Source organism: Hipposideros armiger, unplaced genomic scaffold (genome assembly GCF_001890085.2).
Source record: "Hipposideros armiger isolate ML-2016 unplaced genomic scaffold, ASM189008v1 scaffold_900, whole genome shotgun sequence".
Taxonomy (NCBI): Eukaryota; Metazoa; Chordata; class Mammalia; order Chiroptera; family Hipposideridae; genus Hipposideros; species Hipposideros armiger.
Genome location: NW_017732250.1, coordinates 283,663 through 303,474, shown reverse-complemented (window position 1 = coordinate 303,474; position 19,812 = coordinate 283,663). Strand labels below are relative to the sequence as shown.

General features: G+C 39.2%; 1 protein-coding gene across 1 annotated transcript in view; it reads right to left on the bottom strand.

The window, feature by feature from the left end:
* The window catches only part of PPP1R42 (protein phosphatase 1 regulatory subunit 42), a 37,451-nt gene extending 23,991 nt beyond the window's left edge, over positions 1-13,460 (bottom strand). Inside the window, exons 1-5 of the mRNA XM_019630308.1 lie at positions 13,389-13,460; positions 7,755-7,972; positions 5,678-5,844; positions 4,664-4,802; positions 1,777-1,893 (exon numbers count right to left, since the gene is read on the bottom strand). Coding sequence (XP_019485853.1) covers positions 1,777-1,893; positions 4,664-4,802; positions 5,678-5,844; positions 7,755-7,883 — 552 coding nt within the window. The 5' untranslated portion in view covers positions 7,884-7,972; positions 13,389-13,460. The remainder of the gene's footprint in view (positions 1-1,776; positions 1,894-4,663; positions 4,803-5,677; positions 5,845-7,754; positions 7,973-13,388) is intronic.
* Positions 13,461-19,812: the final 6,352 nt, after the last annotated feature.

The following is a 19,812-nucleotide window of genomic DNA, read 5'->3' as shown; positions in this document are numbered from 1 at the left end:
TGTTGCTCAGCATCTTAGCTGTGGAGGGCAGTGTCACTGGCCCTCATATGTGGGATCTGAACCGGGGGCCCTCTGGCATCCCAAGCCAGTTCTTAACCATCGTGCCACTCGGCCGGCCCTTTCCTTCTTTTTTAATGTAAGCATTCAGAGCTATAAATTCCCCTCTAAGCACTATGTTACTGCATCACACAAATTTTCAAATGTTTTGTTTTCATTTTTGGTTGGTCTATTATTTTCTAATTCCCCTTGTCGTTTTTTGTTTGACCTGGTGGTTATTAAAAAATGTGTTTTTCAATTTCCAAATATTTGGAGATTTTAAAGATATTTTCCCTTTATTCCTTTCTAATTTAATTCCATTGTGGTCAAACAATATACTCTGTAGAATTTCAGTTCTTTAAAGTTTTCGAGGCTTCCTATATGGCCCAGTATATGGACTTTTGGTGAATGTTCCAATTGCTATTGTTAGGTGGAATGTTGTACAAGAATCAATTAGATCAATTTGGTTGGCTGTGTTGTAGCAATCTTATATCCTTACTAATTTACCAGCTACTTGTTCTATCAACTACTGAGAGAAGAGTGTTGAAATTTGTTATAAGTATGGGTTTGTCTATTTCTCCTTTTACTTCTGTCATTTTGCTTCATACATATGTTTGAAGCTTTGTTAATTTGGTGCATAAATATTGAAGATTGCTGTTTTCTTGATTAATTGACACTCTTTATCATTATAAAATTTTCTGGATCTATCTCTGGTAATATTTCTTGTCCTGAAGTCTATTTTGTGTTATCTTAATATAGCCACTCCAGCTATTTTCTTTTCCTATTTGTGTTTGTATTGCATCTATTTCCCCATCATTTTACTTTTATATATTTTTATATTTAAAGTGTGTAGAGCCTTTGTATCTGTTTTTCCCGATGACAGGCATGTTCTTTCTAGCTCTCTGCACAGATTTCTTTCTCATCCTTTAGATCTCAGCATAAATGTCATTTTCTCAGAGGCCTTTCTTGATAACCTGATTTTTCCATTTTGTCCTCCTACTTAATTCCTTTGTAGCACTTTTCACAATCTTCTCTGGCCATTCCCTACCCTGTCTCACTGTAATGTAAGCTCTTTGAAGCCAGAGACCTCATCTGTCGTATTTATCAAGGTATCTCCAGTGCCTACAACATGTTTCTCTAAGGGTCTTGTTACTTGTTGACTGTGGGATTTTTGAGCTCCGGGACTGTATTCTTCCTTTCTCTGTTCTATACCAAGTAGTACAGTGCCTGACAAATAGGAAGGTGTCCAATACATAATTGAACGAGGGAATAATTGAATGAATGTGGCATGATATGATATAACATGACATAAATAATAGCTAATTCAAATTAGAACAAGTTCAAGTTCAAGGTGCTTCCCTAAGAAGGAACAGCCAGGAGAGAGTTCAGGTCTAGTCACACTTACTAGAAACTCATTCATTAGCAGATTAGAATGAAGGGACAAGAAATCTAGTCTCTAGAGGGAAATATTTGATGGAAACATAAAACAGAGAGGAAAAAAAGCAAATGCTTCCTTCTCAAAGGAACTTTTTTTCAGTTGGTGAGGGACGGAGGCATTGGGGTATGGAAGGGAAAACCAGGTAAGAGGGAAGAATTATGCAAGTAAATACATTATGAAGTAGAGAGTTATAAGCTAGTTTTAGAAAAAAACCTAAAATAGTTTTAAAAGTAATACATTTTATAGCTATTTCAATCACAACTTCAGGTCAATATTTTAAAATTAATTTTTCTTTACACTACCTTCACATGTAGAAGTTGGTTGTCAACTGCTATGAGCTGATTAAGATTCTCCAGTATTTCTAAGTCTCTTATGTCATCAATATTATTATTGCTGATATTCAATATAGAGAGGGATTTCTGTAAGAAAATAATTAAATTGGTTTTAGTTAATAGTCTAATTAAATACTATATATAGGAATCAGAAATCCTAATCCGTGAAAAAATTTAAGATGTATCAGTTCAGGCTGTTTTATTCTTTAGGCAAGAAAACAAAAAAGGCACAGAGATTTTGTTTCTATGTCATATGTTTTTCAGATGGAACTTTAGATATAACTTACTATTTTTCATAAGTTTGATTAGGATGTAAGAGAAAGTTATAGAAAAAAGCCAAGAATCAAGAAGCAAAGAAAAAAGGTGCCCCAATAAACAAATAACATAATGTAGAAAATGTACTTATTTCAGTTTAAGCAAGTTTCATCTTGTGTTAAATGTCACTAAGATATGTATTTACATAGGAAGAAATTGCTTTTGTCTTAGTTTTTCAAAATAGGAAACATTGACCAAAAATGAAAGAATATTTGGTATTTATTTTTATTCTTTATCTCTCTATATAGGATTCTCTTGATGTTCCATGTGCCCAGAAGCCACTTAGAACAATAATTAGCTAATTAACAAGAATTTCAACATTAGCTCTTAATGAGGACAATTTATGGCATTAGGACAACACTAAATTAAAGCCATCTTAAAATCTCAGGCCGAGGAATCTCTGCTAAGATGGAGTCTACCTCCCAGGTGTCCACACACAGCTAATATATACAGAACATACTTTCCGACACTTTTTAGGACTTGAAGTACAGCTTAAAAAATTATGCCTTATATTTAGAATTTAGGAATCTGCTTGAATACAAAATGCAAAAATTTTGTAAGCAAACATATTTTATGGGCTGACTGAGTGGCTCAGGTGGTAAAAGTTGGTATGGGAGTGCGAGCTCAGAGCAGCAGGGCCGTCGGTTTGGTTCCCACATGAGCCAGTGACGCTGCATCCTCTACAGCTAAGATGGTGAACAACAGCTCGACCTGGAGCTGGGTTGCCAAGAGTCACTGGCGACGGCGTAGGCTGCAGCCTCTGCTGCAGTGGCCCACCATGAGCTACTGTGAGCGGCCCACAGCTGGGGAGAGCTGCTGTGAGCTTCCGAGGGCCACCATGAGTGGCTGTCCAATGGCCGGCAACAAATCTGTCTCAGCCTGGAAGAGCACAATGATCATAATACCAACATGGGCCAGTGAAGCGACATCCTCCACAACTAGACTAAAGAACAAAAAGGACAGCAACTTGTCTGTTCCCCTTCCCTGATTCCCCAACGCTGTTCCCTTCCCCCAGTCCCCAATTAAAAAAAAAAATCTTAAAAAAAAATATATATTTTCATTGGCGTTTTGTAGTAAAGCAAGCCATCTACAAGCGGGGTCAGTCTATTGGATCAGTTGAGGTTGGGCTGAGGCAGTTGATTCTCTGGAAAGAACAGAGGGGTAGGGTAGAAACCTGGTCACTTCTTTTTTTTTTTTTTTTCTCAATTTAAAGCACTGTCCCTTAATTGTTATATATTTGGTTCAGAAACTTTATACTGCCCTCCATTTCTGGGCCCTCTAAAAGAAAATCAACAAAATCTTTAAATGCAACAACCATGTTCCATTTCCACCCCTAGCCCCAAAATTGAAGGTAGCTATCCAAACAAATACTGTTTTGAGGATTAGCAAAAACTTCCGTGGCACCCCCTGGCTTCTTAACTCATTGTGACACCGCCATGCGATGTGAACAATTGTCAGGTGACAGCAGAGCAGCAAATCCCTTGCTCCCAGATCTACCTGCTCCTGATGAGGCAGAGCTGTATGTAGTGCAACCTACAATCAAATCTGAATCCAGTGAGAAAATGATTTAACATTGTAGTGGTTCTATAGGTTGTTTAAAATTTGCCAAATAATGGTGCATATCTCTTTCCTTTGGTTTTTCCTAGAATTTTAAATTTTGAGTCGTGATCATCACACCAAGATGGAATTTATGAATGAATTAACATCTGTGTTAGAACTTGAAAGTTTACATAACCTCTTCAAATCCTTTCTTTGATCTTTCCAGTTTCCCTAAGGCAGGTATTATCTCCACTTCATAGCTGCTGAGTCTCTGAGAAATTATGCGGGAAAATTAGGCTTAGCCCTCAGATAAACTCTCAGTTGGCCAGATAAACATGCAGAGTAGGTACAGTGTGCAAATATACCGTCACCACCTTCTAGTTCCATTATTTGTTTATTATTATTTTTTTTTATTTATTTTTTTAGCTGAGCCATCCTGCCACCTGTTGGCAGCTCAGCGGCTGCTCAGCTCGGGCCAGGACTCGAACCGCTGTTGCTCAGAGCTCGCACTCTTGAGTGAGCTCTTAACCAACTGAGCCACTTGGCCAGCCCTCTTGTTCCATTATAACTATAAATCACGATATGCTTTGTCAGAATACTCAAATGTGGGGCCAGTGACTGCCCTCCACAGCTAAGATGCTGAACAACAGCTCAACCTGGAGCTGGGCTGCCGTGAGTCACCGGCAATGGCGTAGGCTGCAGCCCCTGTGGCAGTGGGTTGCCATGGGCTACCGTATGTAGCCAGCAGCCAGCGTGAGCGGCCAGCAGCCACAGTGAGTGGCCAGCCAGAAGCCGGTGACTGATGTGCCTCGCCCGGGAAGAGTGCAATGATGGTGCCAACTTGGACCAGTGAAGCAACGTCCTCCACAACTAGACTGAAGAACAAAACGATAGCAACTTGTCTGTTCCCCTTCCCCCAATTCCCCAGCACTGTTCCCATTCCCCCAATTCCTCAATAAAAATCTTAAAAAAAAAAAAAAAGAATACTCAAATGTTGCCTTACTGCCAGAGAATGAAGAGTTCTTGGATCAAAGAGAAGCTTTTCTCCAAGCGGAAGCCTCTGACTCTCAACATGAAGCTCTCTTAGTCCTTCTAATTCTTCTAAACCTTCAACAACAGCAATGTAATTGCCTCCCAGATACCTGTAAATATAAGGCGTAATTCTAAGTAGACAATTATGAGTACATCATGGTCTGTAAACATGATAAAAACATAATAAAATCATTGCGCTGCGTGAAAATCATACATGCAGAATGTTCTCTTTATATTGAACCAATGAAAAATGTATCTAATGATTCTTACTACATTATATGATAATGTAGTCTAAGAAGTATGTTTTTTTTAAGTGAGAGAATTGGACTAGTCCTTATTAAGCTATCTACTAGTGTTCCTCGGGTTAGGGTGCGGAAGAATAACCTGGGTTGTAGGTTTAAAAATGATTTGTGGGCCTAACTCCCAGAGATTCTGATTTGGCTCTCTAGGTTAGAACCCAGCAATCTGCATTTTTAATAAGCATTTCCCACCTCACTCCTATCTCCCCATTCTGAGGCCCCTGGTCCGATTTTGGGAGCACTGATAATTCTAACAATCTGGGGAAATTGTGTCAACCAGTCTTCCTTGTTTAAATCATTATAGGCAGTAAATGCCTTTTTTACAATCAAATCTACATCAGTATTATCAGTTCTATGACCCTGCCTTTTTGAGATGTGTGATTCTGAAAGTCTCAACTCATTTCATGGAAGCTTCCACATGTGAGCCTACTATGTAAGGATACTTTTAATATACCTATAAGCACTTCAGACAACTTGCTTCCTGCAAAAGGAAAGCACACCAGGCTTGTGAAAACACTAATTGTCAGGTATTACATTTGTAACAATGTATTTTGTACTAATGATACTAAAAGAGAATAAAAATGTGGAGGCCTGTTTCACAAAACTGCAGAGAATGGAGATACCTACAGGTAAACATATTACTGTAATGATTTCAAACAATTACATTACTTTAAAAAAGGACTTACAGTTTTTCCAGTTTCTTTAAGGACCCGAGGTTCTCTATACATGAAATACAATTGTTCTGCAGGTACAGGTGGGTCAGGTTTGTGGCAAAATTCAAGTTAGTGATTTGACTAATACGGTTATCATACAAATATAAAACACTAAGATTTTTGCAAAGAGAGAGGTCGTCCTAAAAGGAAAAGAAAAAGAAGTCATGCTTAATTTCTCTTGAAAATTTAGAAGTTTGTTTTTAAGAAAGTTTTTCCCTTAGTTATTCTATAATAAGGTTAATATAAAAGAACAGTGTTTCTTTGTTCTGAGCACAGTCCAAAGAAGACTAGGATGATTACAAAATTAGTTCTAGGTTTTAGCATTCTGTAACTATATCAATAAAATTGTATTTTAAGATTTTCCCAGTGCAAGCAATTTTCCATGGAAGCAATTAGGCTCCTCTGGAAGTTGAAGCATTTAATAGATTATTGCTCCAACATTATAAATCATGGCTTAATCTTTCTGTAGAATTGGCAGTAAACTGTTGTGATTTATAATTCTGAAAATTGGAAGTCATCTAGATATTCAAGAACAATGGATTAATAAACTATGATAATGCTACTAAAGTGAATACCATATAATCATTAAATATCCTTTAGTTTCTCTACTAATATCTTATAGATCTCATAATAAAATGAGAACATTACATTCGTTGACCCACTGTTGTAAAATTATATATGCCTAGAAAAAAGGACATTATCTAAATGTTAATAGTGGTTTTCTCTGAAGGATAGAAATTACAAGTTAATGTTTTTCTTTTATATGTACTTATACAAAGAACAGCAATTACTTTTGAGATAAGAAAATAATTAAAGGTATTTTTAAAGGCTGTCATTTCTTGTGTGATGGTAGAGTGAGCCTAGGCTGAGTAGGCAAGAGATAGAATGAAGTTTTGCTCAAAAAAATCTCAGCTTTCATTAAGTAAGATCTTTTAAAATACAGCCACATCTTGGGAACTGTAAATTTACAAATTATTCTTAGTGTGAATTACTTTATACCAGTTTGCCTTTTTCCTAACACAGGTCATCCACAGTGAAGGAACATTGATTGTGAGGGGCCAAAGAACATTAAATAGAGGCTCTGGAGAAAGCAGCCTGTATATGGTGTAATGATGTGGAGAGCTTTGGTCAAAATAAGAGAAACATGGGGTTTTGGCAATTGGATTCCTGGGAAGAAGGATCACCAGGAAACTGGAAAGGGATATAGAATGGGAGCTGAGTAGGGTCTCTGTAAAACAAAACAGAACAAAAGCAATTGTCCTAATGGACAATTTTGACTGGGGCTTTGCTGTTTTTTATTCATTTGTTTATTCACTCAATAAATATCTATTAAGCACTTACTATGAGTCAGGCACAGTATTGGATGGGGGATGTAGGATGATGTGAAGAAAGCAGATATGATCCTTAGCCTCAGGTAGCTTATATGTTTCCGGGAAATTGTCTCTCATCTATACATATAGACTTTAGCATTTTATTGTAGACAATGGATACCAATACGAATGGCCTAAGTGGGTTATTGTTGCCTAAAATTTCCCAATTAAAGCCAAGAGTTGGCTTAAAACAGAGAAAATGTAGTTTCAGAGTATATCTAAGTAAACATAATCTTGCCTGATAGAACTGACATAGTATAACCTACATTTACCTAACCAGTTAAATTACGTGCGAAAAAGATTTCACTGTTAAAGTTTTGAAATATGGTACTCACATAGTTAATTCTTAATATTTCAATACGTTAAAAAATTCATATCCCAAGGTTCTGGAATTATATATAAGTAATTCTCTTTGAAGTTATTTTCCAACATACACCTTTAAATCTAGCTTGCTACACTATAGAGTTTTTAACCATCACAATGGTATATTTTATAGATTTAATAAGTTTAACATCACGAGCAGGAAATTAAAATCAAACACCAGTATAAAGCTGGCTAATGAAAATCTAGTTAATAAGTATAATAAAAATATAGTTAAAAAGAAGATATATCCTGACACCAATTTCTAAACTTTACATTCTTAATTATATAAAAACAGAAAATAATATCAGAATTCTCACAATTGCATCTATATTTCTGTCTGAAAAATTTATGTGAGTTATTTTCTTCAGGTATTGTGAAGTGCTTTCTTCTTTCCGAGGTTTAAGATTGCTGTTTTTGGCAATGAGATCCAAGGTCAGACGAACCATGATTTCTCTATAAATCAAACTCTCAGCAATAGCTCTGATCTGATGCCATGTCAAGAAGCAGGTTTAGGTATTATGTCATGTCCAACTTTCTAAAAATTAAAGAAAAAAAGGAGTATAATGTACATAGCAATTTAGGAAACATTATTTTGACTTACTCTTTTTCTTATATAAAACTATTTGATAAGGTAGGTCATAGACATTTTTAGAGACATTTAGGTTGTTTTCTAAGTTTATAGACCTAATTCTTTTTATAAAAAATTTTAAAATACCAAAATAAATTAAATACACAATGCTCGTTCACTTTTACCTTTAAATCTTTTTCTTTCCCTAATAGTGAACTGTTACTGTGGTCATCTTTTTTTTTTTTTTTAAAGATTTTATTGGGGAATTGGGAGAGGGTAACAGTGCTCGGGAATTGGGGGAAGGGGAACAGACAAGTTGCTGTCGTTTTGTTCTTCAGTCTAGTTGTGGAGGACGTTGCTTCACTGGCCCATGTTGGTATTATCATTGGGCTCTTCCCGGGTGAGGCAGATCGGTCACTGGCCTCTGGATGGCCGCTCACGGTGGCTCTTGGCTGCTCACACCAGCTGCCGGCCGCTCATGCTGGCTGCTGGCCACACACAGTAGCTATGGCAGCCCACTGCAGCAGGGGCTTCAGCCTATGCCATTGCTGGCAACTCACGGCAGCTCAGCTCCAGGTTGAGCTGTTGTTCATCATCTTAGTTGTAGAGGGCAGTGTCACTGGCCCTCATGTGGGATCCGAACCGGGGCCCTGATGCTTAGAGCTGGTGTCCCAAGCCAGCTCTTAACCAATGCGCCACTCGGCCGGCCCTGTGGTCATCTTTTTTAATTTAATTTTTAAAAAACTAAATTTAGGGCCGGCCGAGTGGCGCATTGGTTAAGAACTGCCTTGGGATGCCAGAGGGCCCCAGTTCGGATCCCACATATGAGGACCAGTGACACTGCCCTCTACAGCTAAGATGCTGAACAACAGCTCGACCTGGAGCTGGCTGACTCATAGGCTGCAGCCCCTGCTGCAGTGGGTTGCCATGGGCTACCGTGTGTGGCCAGCAGCCAGCGTGAGCGGCCAGCAGCCGCAGTGAGCGGCCGTCCAGAAGCCGGCGACTGATCTGCCTCACCCGGGAAGAGCGCAATGATGGTGCCAACTTGGGCCAGTGAAGCAACATCCTCCACAACTAGACTGAAGAACAAAAGGACAGCAACTTGTCTGTTCCCCTTCCCCCGATTCCCCAGCGCTGTTCCCTTTCCCCAATAAAATCTTTAAAAAAAAATTAAATTTATTGGGATAACATTGGTTAATAACATTATATAAATTTCAGTTATACAACTTTATAATACGACACCTGGATACTCTATTGTGTGCTTACCACCGGAAGTCTGGCATCCTTCCATCACCATATATTTGTCCCCCTTTACCCATTTTGTCCTCTCCCCTACCCTCCTCCTCTGGTAACCACCATTCTGTTGTCTGTATCTATGAGTTTTTTTGTTTTGTTTATTTGTTGCTTTTTGTTTTATATCTCAATATGAATGAAATCATAGTTTTTGTCCTTTTTCGTCTGATTTATTTCACTTAGTAGAATACTCTCAAGATCCATCCATATTATCACAAATGGCAATATTTCATGTTTTTTATGGCTGAGTAGTATTCCATTATACATATGTACCACATCTTCTTTATTTAATCATCTGTCAAAGGACACTAAAGTTGTTTCTATGTCTTGGCTATTGTGAATAATGATTCAGATGTCCCAATGCATGGATTTTTCAGGCATGTTTGTGTGTTCTGTAGGGGATCCTTTGTTGAGTTATAGCTGTCTGACTTGTAAGTTTAAGGGGAGAATCAAAGGAGTCTTCTCACTCTGCCATGATGCTGACGTCACTAGCTGTGAGCATCTTTTAAAGTATTATTTTTCTCCTTCGGAGTTGAAAAAGACCTCAAGGAATATCATCTAGTGCTTTCTCCTGAAGTAAGTAAGGCCCAGAGAATTGTCTCAAACTGCTCTAGTTAGTGGCAGTTAGGAATGAGACCATGTCTCTTGGCTCCTTTTTCCATAGTGCCCATGGTGATCACATTTACTAAATCCCCAAATCAGAACAAATGGTGTGAAACCTTGAGTGTATACGTAGGTCAATGGTGCAAAATGCTTGAAAATGGGGCTGGCTTTGAAACTTTGTTGTTACTTCAGGTATAACCCATAAAGAGGCAACATGATGTAGTATTTCTCCATATAGACTGCCTGAGATCAAGTTTTGGCTTCATTGCTCACTAAGGTTAGGCAATCTTGGGCATGTTCCCTCAGTTTCTTATAAAGTTAGGTTAATAATGGTACTTAATACTTCCAAGAGATATTGTAAGGATGACATGAGATAATCATGCATATAGTGTTCTGCACAGTGCCTGGTACATAGATCAATAAATGTTATCTATCATTATTATTCTACTGTTTTGTTCACAGATGCGGTTAACACTGTTCACTTCATTCTTTCAACTGGAATATATTAGGGCCGTTAAATAAGGGGAACATACTATTAATAAAATATTGCTGTATGTAAGATATGCATATGTAGTTCATAGTTTGAGATAACCCATTTTTTGCAGTCATCCCAGAAGTACAGCTATGTAAGTGATACATACCCCAGTTTCTCCAATTGTGCTTTATATTCTCATCAAAAATATAAGCAAAAATACAGTTTAAAATTGAGCATTATTATTCCAATGTATCTGGGATTTCACCAACCAAACACCTCAGTTTGTGTGGTATTCTGGACATGAAAGATTATTGTTTACAGATCAAATTTCAAACACAACAGTAATATTCTGGGCAAAGTTTCTAATTAAGTAAAGCTAACTTTTTTTAATTAAAATTTATTGGGATTGAGGTGACTGGTTGGCTTAGTTGGTTAGATCGTGGTGTTGATAACACCAAGGTTGCCAGTCCAATCCCCGCATGGGCCACTGTGAGCTGCACCCTCATTAAAAGTATCAACTATGCCATTGTAGCATGAAAGCAACGTGTAACCAATGACCATGGCTGTTCCCCAGTAAAAAAACTTAAAAAAATTTATTGGGGTGACAGTGGTCAACAAAACTACATAGGTTTCAGGTGCACAATTCTATAATACATCATCTATATATTGCATTATGTGTTCACCACCCAGAGTCCGTTCTCCTTCCATCACCATATATTTGACCCCCTTTACCCTCTTCTACCACCCTCATCTCCCCTTACCCTCTGGTAACCACTAAACTGTTGTCTGTGTCTATGAGTTTTTGTTTCTTTATTTGAAGCTGACTTTTCTTAATCTTGCCTTAAAAATATGTCACAAAATATATCATCATAAAAGTGTAAAGAATAACACCACACCCATGGACCCACAAGTCAGCTAAAATATAAAACACTACAAATACATTTGGAACCCCTCTATACCTTTCTCCTTCTCCACTCTCCTATTTTAGAGTTTATCTTAAATTTAGACATCCCTATTCATATCTTTATACTTTTACTACAAATGTATGTATACCTAAACAACATATACTATTGTTTTTTACATTTTTACATGTCATAAATGGCATTATTCTGACTAGTTTTTTTTCTTTGCTTAATGTTTTGTTTGTAAGAATCATCAGAGTTGATGTGTGCAGCTCTTGAATATTTGTGCTGCTGTATAAAATTCCATTGTAAGAAATTTATTCTAATGACAAATCTTTGGGTGTTTTATTTTATTTTGCTTTTGCAATGTTGCTTTTATGGTCTACTCACATGTCTGTCATCTTAGCACATTTGAAAGAGCCTCTTGAGGGTTTAAAACTAAGGATGGCTCCTTCCAGGTTGTACATTTAAAAAATATGATTTCTTTGGCCCATATATTAAAATGTTAGAACTTTTTTTAGAAATTTCAAATATCTTTTTTACACTGATAACTATGGTGAAATGCAAATCTTAAAGAGGTTATACACCCCAGGGTTTCTCCCTTACAGTTGAGGCAGGAGACTGCTGCCCAAGTGGCTATGCAGGAGTGACCCTGTACAATCAGGGGCGCGATGCCTTGTGGGGTAACATTGACCAATGAGAGACAAGAGCCATGAATGATTTATTCTCTCTCCTCCCCACCCCAACCCCATGGATTTTTAGGAGACACAGCCATTTCAAAACGTCCCTCTGAAAGCATGTTGTGGTCTTCTGGGTTACATACCGTCTTATATTTTCTCTCCCTCCATCTCTGTCTCATTCTTTTTTCCCCCCTCTCTCCTGCTTCCCTGAGATAACAACCCCCCAAAAGTGTTATCACATGAGTTTTTGCTTTAGGCTGTGCTTTCTAACCTAGCCTAAAACAGAAATTTTGGAATATCTGAATCCTTATGAATAACTAGTCTATAAATGGATTTTGTCTCTAGGCTCCAGTGTATATATTTATGTTTGTATAGAAATAAGTTTACAATAATTCTCTCAGATAATTAGAAAAGAGGCAAATGTAATATATAAATGAAGTATTTATTAAACCAAGGGCAGGCCAATGGACTTCATCAGGAAGCCTTAGGGAAACTTTTCAGGGGCTTGAATGTGGAAAAAGAATTGAATCAACCCATAACACACAAGAACAGAGAACACTTAAATCCAAAGAGCCTGCATTGTAGCAGTCAGATCCCCAAAAGAGGATTTAGTTTCATCAAAACACCACCATTTATCTTGTTAATATAATATCCATTTAAATTTCATTGGTATTGTAGTTTGTTTTGGAGCAATGACAAGCTTCCGGAGTTTAAGCTGAACCTAGTTTAGATTTGGGTACATTTTCGAACATTATAATGAAAATAATTATGTCAACACGTGTGGGGTATCCCTGATTTTCTTTTAAAAGAAGTTCATTTTCTAAAGTTTGAGAAACTGCTTTTTCATATTTTTTCCCTACTATACAGATATCTCTGTTATCTCGGGGCTCACTCGCCAGGTCGCTGCCAGTGGGGGACAGCTTGGAGCTGCTTTACAGGCGCTCTGGGAATCCATGTTGGTGGACCCCTTGATTTTCCTCTCCTGGGGCTCCTACTGGCCAGGTGTGGCGGTGGACGTTTCCAAGTTCGGTTTGCACATTTCCCCGAGCTAGCCCCAGGCTCAGTGGCGTCCAGATGCTCGAAATCGCTGGCGTTTTTTCTCCTTGTCACACAGAGGTCCGCGCCCCCAGACGCCGCTCCCCAACTCCGCGGCCACCCCTCCTCCACCCGTGTCTCTCTCCTCTAGAGCTGTTTCCCAACCTTGCCTGATTACAGCCATTTCTTTAAAATACAGACGTCCAGACTGTTTTTCTAGAAATTCTAGATGTCTCGAGATAAGGGTCAGGGATCTGCATTTTAACAAGCGCCCCAGGAAAGTCTTGCTGGCAGGCAATTTGGAGAAACCTGACTCTAGGGTTTCCTCTGTCCCCACGTTTTTTCCCTGAAGGCACCTCACCCGCGACGCAGGATGAGCCGGGACAATAACTCACGTTTGGTAAACTTCTCCAGAGCCCGATTCTTCAGCAGCCCGGGCGCGGTTGCCAGGCGACCAGACGCTCCTGGTCTGGCCGCGGCTCACGGGAAATCTCGTGATGTCTCCGGAAGTGTCCTCCCCTGAGGCTTCCTGGGGTCTTGCTCTTTGTGATACGGCGGCGGCCGGAGGTTGATGGTGGACCCTAGGCGGGGTGAAGGCATTTAGCTCGATGAGGCCACATTGGCGCTTTAGTGGACCAACCAGTAGCCAGGACAATTTTTGGCAGGCCACCATTTCCCCCTGCTGGATTTTCCTTGCATCAGTATTGAACATTTCAGTGACCCCAAACCAACCACCTTTTCCCAATAACAGACCAGGAAACAAATGGTCAAAATCAAAGTACAGCCCATACTTCACTCTTTCCTCAGATAAAATCCAAACTCTTTAGGGTGACATTCCCGTCCATTCATCATGAGCAGCCTCACTGCTTGCCTCTTGCCCACTGTACTCCAGTATTCCAATCGGGCTCTTGGCCCACTGTGCCCTTTTCTAATAAACTTTAACTTCACTTCTCCACTTCTCAAGGTACCAATAGGACACGCTTTCTTTCCTCCTTAATCTTATTTTTTTTTTTAATTGGGGAATTGAGGGAGGGGAACAGTGTTGGGGAATTGGGGAGTGGGACCAGCCAAGTTGTTGTTCTTTAATCTTAGTTGTGGAGGGTGCCAGTCGCCATCTGGCTGCCCATCGGCAGCTTGTGGCCTGTAAGCTCAAGGTGCTGTGTACAATCTTAGTTGCGGGTGGGCATAGCCACCATCCCATGTGGGAGTTGAACCAGCAGCCTTGTTGTTAAGAGCGCATGCTCTACCTACTGAGCCATCCGGGCAGCAGCTCAGTTCAAGGTGCTGAGTTCAGTCTTACTTGCAGGCGGGCCTAGCCCACCATCAAACAGGCAGTCTTGTTAGAAGCACGTGCTCTCACCAGCTGAGTCATCCTGCCACCTTTTAGCAGCTCAGCGGCAGCTCAGCTCCGGCACAGCGTCACTGGCCAATGTGGGAATTGAACTGGTGGCCCTGTTGCTCAGAGCTTGTGCTCTTATGCTAACGCTTAACCAACTGAGCCACTCAGCCATCCCATTAATCCTTATTTTCTCTTTTAAGATTGAAGGACTCAGCTTGTATGTAGCACATCCTTTTTGAAGCCTTTTTATGCATTCAGTCTTAAGTGATGCTGCTTTCTGCCCCCAAACAACTAGGACATATTAAGTTCTTTAGCATAGCACTTGCCGCGCTTCTATATGTTTGTTACTTACCCATATCTCCAATAAAATGGTAAATTCTTTGAGGGCAAGGATTATGTCTTTTACCTCGTTATTCCCAGGACCTGGCAAAGTACTTTGTGGATTAGCAGTCACTCCATAAATGAATAATTTGTAAATGAAGGAGAACAACAAAACAAGGAACTGACACTTACAGTGGAAAGACTGGGGCTCGTTAGGGATATGATAAAGTAAGCAATCAGGATGTAGGGGACAGTGCAAGCTGGGAGACAGTGGGTGACAGCTGTGATCTTGGAGGGGCGGAGGCATGCTACCGAGGTGGTCACTGCTGTTCCCTGAGCAAAGACACGTCAGAATAGGAGATGGTTAGAGTTACAAGAGAGCCCATCTGGATAGTGCAGCTTGCCATTTTACAGATGAGGAAATTCCCAGGCCTAAAGACCGGACAGAAATATGTGGAAGGTCACATCTGAGGGGGCAGAGAGGAGATTTACTCTTGGGCCCCTGATGTCAAGCTCAGGTCCCCTTTCCTTATCTTGCACTGATTGGCACAGTGAGTAGCCTAGAAAGCGGGGCAGAAGGATGGGGACAGATGAACCCTAATCCCATTCAGGACATTGCTAAAGTCCAGTTGTGAGGCCCTTTTGGTCTGGATTAGGGTGAAGGCAAAGAAAGTTGCAAGGAATGAACACATTTTGGAGGTATCTTGAAGCATGATTTAATAGGTAGAGACCTGTTAGGATAAATGGAAGGGAGACATTGAAGATAACTCGTGGATAAAGGAACAATAGTGGAAAAAGAGGAGAGATGTCAGGTAATTTGAGGGCAGGTGGATGAGTTTTGTTTACCCATGTGTGAGGTGAGATAGGTTTAAGAGTTTCTAAGGGCCGGCCGAGTGGCTCAGTTGGTTAAGAGCTCGCTCAAGAGTGCGAGCTCTGAGCAGCAGGGTTGCCGGATTGATTCCCAGCCTGAGTTGAGCTGCCGCTGAGCTGCCAACAGGTGGCAGGATGGATGGCTCAGCTTAAAAAAAAAAAAAAAGAGTTTCTAGAATAGAACTAATCATTGAAACCATGAGGCCATAAATGATAGTGAGGGAGGAAGTAGGAAAAAGAGAAATATAGCAAGTCAGTAACTATGCCAACTATTGGGTTGTTGGAAAAGTCATGACGTATTTTGTCAGTGTTTTTCAAAGGTGATTTATTTATATAAAGAACAAAGATCAATCAATGATATATTGCCTGTTTTGTTCGATAACCTTTTGCCATCTTTCAGTGAACTTCAGAATTCCTCGTTCATAGAAAGACCTGTCTTTATTTGCGAAAAACTGAACAAGGTGCTGATTTACAGCCTCATCTGAGTTGAACGTTATACCACACAAGGAGTTTTGAAGAGAGCAAAACAAGTGGAAGTCTGATGGTGCAAGGTCAGGCGAGTATGGTGGATGTGGCAACACATCCCATCCAAGCTCCAATAATTTTTGACGGGTGATCAAACTTGTGTGTGGTCTCGCGTTGTCATGATGGAACACAACTCCTTTACAATTAACGAGCTCTGGACGTTTCTGGATGATGGATTCATTCAAACTGTCCAATTGCCAACAGTACACATTAAAATTGATTGTTTGGTTCCTTGGTAGGAGCTCAAAAAACATGACACCTTTAAAATCCCACCACACTGAGAGCATAACCTTCCTCTGATGAATGTCTGCTTTCGATGTCGTTTGAGGTGAATCATCACGTCGGGACCAAGACCGTTTGCGCACCACATTGTTGTAAACAATCCACTCCTCATCATCCATTATCAGTTGCTTCAAAAAAGGATCGTTTTCCTCACGTTTAATGAGCATATTGCAGATGTTTATACACACTGTCAAATGAACTTCTTCGAGTTCATGCGGAACCCAAATATCGAGCTTGCTTAGTATCCCAGCTTCTTTAGGTGGTTGTGAACGAATTGAATGATGGATGTTCAACATTTCTGCAGTCTCTCGTGTCGTGTAACGTGGGTGTGACTTGATCAATGCCTTTATTTTGTCGTCATTAACCGCCGTGGGCCTCCCTGACCGAGGAGCGTTGTTGAGATCAAAATCACCAGCACAGAATTTCGTGAACCATTGTTGGCACTGACATTCTTGTAGAGCGTTGTCACTGTAAACTTTATGCAACTTTTCACAAGCTTGATGCGCGTTCTTCCTTTCATGGAAGTAAAACAGTAAAATAGAGCAAAAATGCATAGTTTGGTTTTCCATCTTCAACTTGTACAATCTCCAAAACTCAACCAAATCATTCAAGTTTTTTTTAGAATGAAGCTAGAACTGTCAGCTGTTAAATGACATAGCAATAACATAGATGCGAATTACTCTAGGACTTCCAAAAATGAACTAGTACCATCTGTTGCAAACACACATCATGACTTTTCCGACAACCCAATAGTTTGGGTGGAAGAGGGAAGCAGAGTTGGTTAAGATGTCAGAGAAAGATTCATCAGAAGTGAGATTCTGAGAACAAATAATAATTCAGTGATTCAGAAGCTAATACTTTAGTTTTAGACACCCAAGAAAGAGTTTAAGGAGGGAGTGGCCTAACAATAAAAAGCTATAGAAGATATAAAAAGCTATATGAGGTATTAATCAAAATAGTGTGGCTAAAACACTATGGCACAAATCAGATGCTCTTTCTTACCTGTTTTTTTAGGTCATTCACTTGGGAAAAACAGCTTTGGCAATGTATGCAGGGCTGCCCTGTTGCTCTGGGTAGCTTTCAGTTAACCTGCTGCTGACATTACTCTGCTAGAAACATGTTCAGCAAGGCCTCATTGAAAATCAGTTACTCTGTTAATCTTTATTTTTTAACAATTTCATATATCATTACAAGAAGGAGTATGGTCTCATTTGTGGTACAATTATATACACATTTAAATGTCTAAAAAGATCTATAAGTATAGACTTAGATGTAGATCTATGGATCTATACCTACATCTATACCAAAATATATAATAGTGGTTATTTCTTGGTGGTGGGATTATGACTGTTTATTTCTCTTACTTTAGTCATTAGGTTTTAAAAAATGATTTAAAAAATTATATTCTGAAAGTTCATTTTGGATTCTGCTCTTTGTGGAATTGAAAATCGCTTTGTGACTGCTGGTATTTAAAGTAGTTTTAAATGGTTGAATTACTAATTAACTTTTTTAATGCAACAAGTTAAGCTTCAGAGAAAGTATTTTCTCATTAAGATGTGAAATATAATTCCTGTCTAGTGGCACACTGTGTTAAACAATCATCTGTGTATTTTCCAATGTGGCAGAAATTTGGCAGACTACAAGAAATACTTGTTTTCAGTGCCACATTTGTAAGTTCAGTGTAAAGTAGTCTAGGAGTTACACTTTGACAGATGTTGGGAAATTTGTATTTGTTAAAAAAAAAAAGTGAAGTCTTGAGTGTCATTTTTAACGGCACTCTTGGAAGAATCATGCTAAAAAGCACACTTTATGAAGTCTCCACTAGAATTTCCAAGTAACTAGACAGAAACACACTTTTTGTTTCAAAAATTGTTGTATATATCTTTGTATATTATTTTTGTATTTATTGACCTTCTAGAGTATATGCTACACAGCCCTGTGTGAGGCACTAAGCAAACCCTTTAATGATTAGTCACTTTCATTGAGAAACCAACATTTTAAAGGGCCCACGCAAGTATATCATCACATAATTCTATACAGAACAATGAGCTTTTATTGGTGTTAACTCCTCTTTTTGTCTTGACCCTGTAGATTGGTATTAGTGACTAAGGTAGGCAGACTTCTAAGACTTCAGTGATCTCAGCTTCTGCTACCCAATGCCCTTGTGTAATCACCTTGATTTTAGTGTGGGCTGGACCTAATGACTTGTCCCAACCAATAGAATAAGGCAAAGTTTATGAGATGTCATTTCCACAATTAGGTTACAAAATAGCGTGAGTTCTGTCTTCCTACCAGACTCTTATTGCAGTTTTAGCTTGCACTTGTTGGTAGAGCAAGCTGTCACTCAGGAGAGCCTCGCTTGGTAAGGAACTGAGGGCGGCCTCTAGCCAAAAGCTATTGAAGAACTGAGAGCTTCCGTCCAACAGGAAACTAAATGGCAACAACTACTGTTTAAGCTTGGAAGTCTACCCATCCCCCATTGAGCTTTCAGATGAGCCCTCATCCCTGACCAATACCTTGATTGCAGCCTTGTAAGTGACCCTGAAACAGAGAACCCAAATTCCTGGCCCATGATATCTGTGAAATAATAAATATGTATTGTTTTAAGCCACTAAGTTTTGGGGTAGTATGTTATGCAGCAATAAATAACTATTACAGGGAGCAATTGAAAATTCCCTGAAGGAGGGAAGATTTACTTAGCAATTTGGGACACTGTTTCTATTTTCATTGGACCTTCTGAGTGGAGCTCAGAGGAGAGAAATGAAAGTCACTATAGAAGGTTGTAGCTTAGCTGAAATGAAATATTTCTTAACAAGTATCCATTTATAGAAGCTGCAAGTTGAATCAGTACAAAGGAAACCTTTTGGTTATGGATGAAGCAGCTTCCATTCATGGCATTAATCTTGATTTCTGTAACCTGGAGATAATCATTTAATTGAGAGCTTCATGGCCTTCTAATTATTGCCATGATCTACAAAATATGGGCACCAATAAATAGTTTTTGAAAAACTTATCTTAGTAACTAATTTATGTCATTTATTAAATACAGTGATGCTATTATATAGGAGATATATATATATATAAAACAATCCAAAGCAGTTCTCCTGAGTTCCAGACATATCCATCCAACTGGCTGCTAGACATTCATTTCACCTGGATATGAATTCCTAGAGGAATTGTAAAGTGACTCTGTCAAAAACTGAACTCATTTTTATTCTGCACAAAACTGATCTGTCTCCTCTAGTTTCTGCCTTTCCCACATCCTGCCCTGCTACCCGAAGTAAAGTCCAAATGTCATCTCCAGTACTCTCTCACATGCTGGAACCCCCACATTCAGTCACCAAATCAAGTTCACTTAATCTCAGAAACTTTCAAATCCAGCTCTCTCTCCCTGCCCCCTTCACTACTGAGAATGGATGCGAAAGGACTTTCTCCAGTTCTATTTAAAACATTTTATGATCTTTAATATACAGAAAGTTTCT